We start from the raw sequence: 6,264 nt of genomic DNA on the forward strand, positions 1-6,264 counted from the left end.
GGCAGGACACAGAATGAGAAGGATAACAGCAGTCTACCATAGTCCGATTTTGCACACTGTACTTGAGGATAAATGGGGCCCTCTGAACAAGTGGTGTCCCTAAGTGGCTGCTCAGTCCGCTTATAAAGTGACATATACCCTGTGTGATTATCTTTTTACTTAGTCTTCCTCGAGCTGGGAAGATTTTGTTCCGATCAGGCTGATTTCTTTCTGCAGCCTGGAGAGGCTAACAGTACATCTGTTTCGTACTAGAAAGGAGCAACATGAAGCTCTTCAGCACTAATCGCTGCATTGTCATTCTTTCCCAGGCTCTGACACAGGTATCCGAAGCCTGCTTCCCTTTACTTGATGGCTGCAGACAGAACAAGCAGAAGTGGCAGCTCTTGTCAGAGCAGCAAGAGAAGAACCTGCTCAATGGAGATAACAACCAGCCTGAAGTGCACTGCGATGTGGATTAAACGAGAGCAGAGTTTATCCAATTTATAATCTTGTGGTACAGAATAGCATTGACACTGTTTGGAAAAGCTTTACTTTGCCATTGTTGTATTTATTATTTTCACATAGATTATTTTTTTCTTTGAAGGAAATCGCAAGAAATGTATTGTAAATGGTACTCCATTGTAATATTTTATTTTAAAAAAAAACTATACATTACTATGTAACAAAATATCAGCCGCTAGAGCAGGGATGCACAACTTTGTTCCTCATAGTCCACCAACAGGTCAGATTTTCAGGATATCCCTGCTTCAGCAAAAGTGGCTCAGTTGAAGAGTGTACTGCCTGTGCTGAAGCAGGGATATCCAGTAAATCTGGCCTGTTGGTGGCCCATAAAGACTGTAGCTGCCCACCCCTGCGCTAGGGGCTCAGACAGTTGCATTGCCATTTTAAAATCTAGTTTGAATTTGTATCGTCCTTTTAGGACCAGTGCCTTAAAGCAGCGTTGGCATTTTAGTCACCAGTTTATTTACCAGGTGCGCTATAGTGAAACCTGTGCTGATGTTAAGGAACAGGCATTTGTAGCGATAACACAGACAATGAAGTTATACTAAATGTAAAAATGAGTTGCTGATGTTCTCAAGCGTCCTCTTATTCTTGGTTATACAGTTTGTAGAAATGCTATGAAAGCCATGTACTGTAGCAAGCAAGATTTTGCCATGAAACGAATGCTTAAATACACCTTTTGAAGATACGTCAGTGTTTTAAGCTATTTTGCCCCTCATTGCCCATTCTCACAACGGCTCGTGTTTTGGAGAATGGGTATGGGAAGAAAATATGCAGAGTTCGAGAAGAGTAATGGGATATTTTACATATAGAGCTCACTTTTTTCATTACAAATGGCATATAATTTATTTCTCAACAGATATAGGAAAGCCAAGTTTCATACATTTTATAATGCTACAAAGAAAAGAAAAAAAAGATAAGTGCCTTCCACAGAGCTTGATGTCAAGCACTTTATGAATTGATTGAACTTATACATTTAAACCCCAGCCTGCTGTAAAAAATACAAAATAGTAACAAGTAGTGAAATAAAATATGGAAATAGTAAAAACACCCCTTCAAATGAGCCCTTCCCATGCCCTGTGCTGGTTGGGTTTTAAAGAATGGCTTGACCTGTTTATGCTTAGCATGACCACGGAAGCAGGGTACTGTCAGGGAATCTTAGGCGCCAATGATCCAATCTCCTCCTAGAAGAGCACACAAGGCTGAACAAGCTACATTTCCCATAACATGCAGCAGCTACTGATTGTGACATCTCTTGCATTAGACATAAAAACCCCAGTCTTTTCTTTGAATTTTATACAGCACCTGCAACTTGCACAAAACAATGCAGATTCAATGGGCCACAGCACCAAACCAAAGAGTGCTCGCTATGGGAGATGGGTGTACAGGGTGATATGTCATCTAAGATGACAATTGGTACTGTTATCAAACTTAAGTGGCCTGTGTATTATGTTACTGTTGTATGCTAGGGAAATTGGTGAAGGGAGAAGCAAGTGTTTGAAGATACTGTATACCAGGTGATCATATCTGTTCTAGGTCAATAGAATTGCCACTGTGTTTGTTAATGCTGCAGGACTAGCAACATGTACATGTTAGAAGCAATACCCATACTTGAAATGTGGCATTTCCCCCTCCTTTTTCCTTTTAATGTTAACTTATTGTGCAGCTGTTTACTGGTACTATTAAATAGCATCACAAATCACAAGAAAAGCTGTAAGTTAAGAGGAGGGCAGGAGACATGAATACAAGACACATTGTGGCTAGATTAACTAAAATCCATCTAGTGCAAACAAACCATGGTTTGCCAAAGAGAAATGTAGAAACTGGGTGTACAAATGCAACCATGCCAGCAGTTTTACTTGCACAAAGTGTTGAACCAGTAAGGTTCGAACCGCTATTGACTTGGTCGCATTGGACCTTATAGAATGAGAGACTTTGTCCCGATAATATATTTAAGTATACTTAAATTCATGCTGAACACTACCTACTCTATGTTAAATTCTATTTTGGACACGTGGAATGGCACAGTGGTAGGATTTTAGTATGCGGCTACTGTATGTTAAATTGTCATTCCCATATATGTATGTACATGAGATTAACTTTTAATGTCAATTAAACATTCCCATTTAATGGTTAAGCTGCGTCAGAGATGCACAGATATGCATTGTTTTCCCTGTAGTAGCAAAGGCTATGTCCTGCTGTGTAAATGCAGTATTAAATAGTGAAAAGCAGCGGTTAATATTGGCACTGTGTACAGTATGGTGTTGACAGGAAATCCTCTAAGCTCTTTTTGTTTTCAGCGACCATATAAGCTAAGAAAAGTTACTTTCATTGCATTTTTCATGATAGGCTTACAGCTTAAACACACAACGTAGCAGCACTTACGTTAGGTATAGGTCAGTGATCGTGAACATTTTGAATGATGAATGTTGAAAAATTAAGCTTGCCGTGTGACCGTGAGGAGTTTGTTAGCCTTGTTTTCTATTGAGGTGGTTGCTTGTGTATTTATTCTGGTCTGCTTTTGATTCTAGGTCCATATTTAGTGTGATAAAGCACAATACATACTTAACCTAGTATATGTAGTAAGAAGGTTACAGCACCCTTTCACTCACTAACACTAAACCCCTCCCCACCTCATTCTGTCTCCAGGTGGGAAGAGAGCACTGAGAAGGTGTAGCAGCCAGCTTGCTGGTCCAGAATTAGCCCGTGTACTGCAGGTTTAACCTTCACACATATGGGTAATAGCTGATGATAATAGTGTGTCTAGCGCTATTTTTATGATACTGTAATCAGTACACAGAAAGAGCTATCTTAGGCCTATTTACCAATAGGCTGTTTATTCCTCAATAGTAAATAGCAAAAGCACAAGCAAATCGAATTTAGTATATATATATATATATATATATATATATATATATATATATTCACGCTTCAGAAATTGAGCGAGCCAATTTTATTATTGACAAGCCTGTTATATAGTTTGTGTAAGCAGATGCATTCCTTTTTTGCTTGTGTTATTTACAGCAAACAAGTGCCCCACCCTCACGAAGCCCTTAATATGGCCAACTGAGTTACATAATTGTATCTGCTGTGAAAGGATTGTAATATCTACGTCAAGGTGCAAACAACTGCGTTAAGCACACCAGCACTGTCAGTGGTGCGATGCATCGCTATGCGTAGCATTGCACACACATTCGGAAACCCCATTGGAAAGAAGGAAAATGAATGTGTGGAGCTGTGCAGTTCACTTCCTCCAATTCCAATAACTACAAGTAAGTAGGATGCGAAGGCCACAGAGCTGAATAAAACTCACTGCTATATTGTATTTCTTTTAAGGATCGTGGCAACACTTTCATTGTTCAATTTGAAAAGCTCCTCACATTCTTGAAGCAGGGGGTCTCTGGAGCTGAGCTGTGTTCTTTTCAGCTCCGGGGACCCCCTGCTTCCCGAGATGCTTACCTCCATGGAGGGTGACTGTCTCTTTGAAGTTTAAATGCCCCGGTCACACTGGCTAATAGGAAGCCGCAAGGAATGACATCACAACTTTCTATTGGCCAGCGAGACAATTAAGCCACCATTTTCTGAGGCACACAAGTTCTCTAGCTGCATAAATACCGCACCCCCTACGGAGGAATGTATCTCTGGAAGCAGGGGGTTCCCAGAGCTGAAATTAATGCAGTTCAGCTGCACCGACATCCTGCTTCAATCCTAGAACAAAAATTATGTACTGTAGTGTAAGGTGTTTTGCTTCTTTAGAAGAAGAATGCCATCCCGGAACATGTGATCTCATTCCTCTTTAGTGGCGATTGTAAATTGAAGAGGTTTTTTGGTACATTTTCTGATCCTATTGGTAACATTCAGTTGCATATACATTGGAGATAGTGGGTGCTCCAAAAGTGACAGGATATGGTTTAGAGCAGGGGTACGCAAACTTTTCCCAGTGCGCACCCCTGCCTGCTCTCCCCCCTCACCACCCTGCTCGATCCGGGCGTCCAAAGACACGCAGGTCATGTGACATCATGTCGCCATGGTAACGTGCCAGGTTACCTGGACGACGCATCACTGGAAGGAAAGGTAAGTGTATTATAGAGGCCTTGCGCGGCCCCCCAGCATTGAATTTAAATGCCTGGGGGGAGAGCGCGGGACCTCTATAACTGACGTGCCCCCCCCAAAAATCTAGCGCCCCCCAGTTTACGCTCCGCTGGTTTAGAGAAATAATGTCCAATATATAACAGACAAAACAAGGCAAACTCATTCATTTGGAGTGGGTAATAAATGAGGATAAGTGAGAGAGGTCCTATAGAAAGAATGTTCCCTCCTGAAGGTAGCAGTCAGTATCGGTATTCCACACTGTTGCGACCTCATCGGTGGTAAGACAATAGATGATTGAATAAGACAAAAGTAACTCACATATTTCCGTCTTGGAAGTGTCCTTGTGAGTAAATGAGATATAAATCCTTACCCACCCCTGGAGTTTCTTTAGTGTCCTAATGAGGCGTGACCAGCCGCAAGCAGGTAAATCCAAGCAGGTACACAAAAGTATCAGCAGCGCACAGCCAAGGGAGCCAGGTATGGCTGGTATGACCACTAAAAAAAAATACTTTATTAAAAGTTAAGCACCACCAAGAAGGTGTAAAAAACCCCTACATGCTTTCCACCTTGCAGTGCTTTATCAAGGGTACTGTGCGGTATCAAGGATAAAGCACTGCAAGGTGCGAAACATGTAGAGGTTTTTACACCTTCTTGGTGATGCTTAGCTTTCAATAAAGTATTATATATATATATTTATATAGGCAATACGATACCGTTTGAAGACGAATATCAGAGGCAGCACTCCAGGTAAGTGATCAAAAGAATATTGTATTAACAAGACATCTTATCCAACGTTTCGGTCCTCGTGCGGGACCTTTCTCAAGGTGATGTGATTACAGAGTGAATTAGAACACATATATATACCCTCAAAACCCATGACACACAGGTGTACCACAAACATTATTGAACAATGCATTTCAATAATGTCTTGTTAATACAATATTCTTTTGACCACTTACCTGGAGTGCTGCCTCTGATATTCGTCTTCAAACGGTATCGTATTGCCTATTTGTACCATACAGGATTTGCACCCACATTATTGATTCAACCAGACGGAGTGCCTATTGTTCTTTACTATCTTATATATATATATATATATATATATATATATATGTATATATATATATAAAAAAATATATATATATATATAAAAATATATATATATATATATATATATATAATCAGTCATACCTGGCTCCCTTGGCTGTGCGCTGCTGATACTTTTATTCATTTGCATATAGCAAGCGAGATTGCAGGCAAATATTCTGCCTATTAACTTTCTAATGTGTTTGTAGTGAGGGAAAATAGTCCATTATTTTAGTCCCTAAGGGGTGTTGACCTGGTCATCAGCAATAAGCTGCAGGAGGGTTTCTGCAGTGATGGCAATAAACCCATTTGGGCTCGAATGGACAGCTCCCTCCAGCATGAATAGAAAACAATATGGTGCCACAAGGAGCAACAGTGCTAAGATACCCAGCTATTTCATTGTTCTTATTACTCGTATTCTAGTTTTGTACATTTTGCAGAATGCATGAAGTGTTTACAGTGTCCCCATACATAAACTATTTGTAGTTCTAGACAACATTTACATTCTTGCACGTTATCATGAAGATTAAGACATCAGCAGTATAATAGAGAAAGATATGAAATGGTGCTCAAATCCCATGTATA

At 40.3% G+C, this 6,264-nt stretch overlaps 1 protein-coding gene across 1 annotated transcript in view; it reads left to right on the forward strand.

Annotated features, from left to right (window-relative positions):
* The window catches only part of PDE5A (phosphodiesterase 5A), a 137,220-nt gene extending 132,127 nt beyond the window's left edge, over positions 1-5,093 (forward strand). The window contains exon 20 of the mRNA XM_075613667.1: positions 309-5,093. Coding sequence (XP_075469782.1) covers positions 309-458 — 150 coding nt within the window. The 3' untranslated portion in view covers positions 459-5,093. The remainder of the gene's footprint in view (positions 1-308) is intronic.
* Positions 5,094-6,264: the final 1,171 nt, after the last annotated feature.

Source organism: Ascaphus truei, chromosome 1 (genome assembly GCF_040206685.1).
Source record: "Ascaphus truei isolate aAscTru1 chromosome 1, aAscTru1.hap1, whole genome shotgun sequence".
Taxonomy (NCBI): Eukaryota; Metazoa; Chordata; class Amphibia; order Anura; family Ascaphidae; genus Ascaphus; species Ascaphus truei.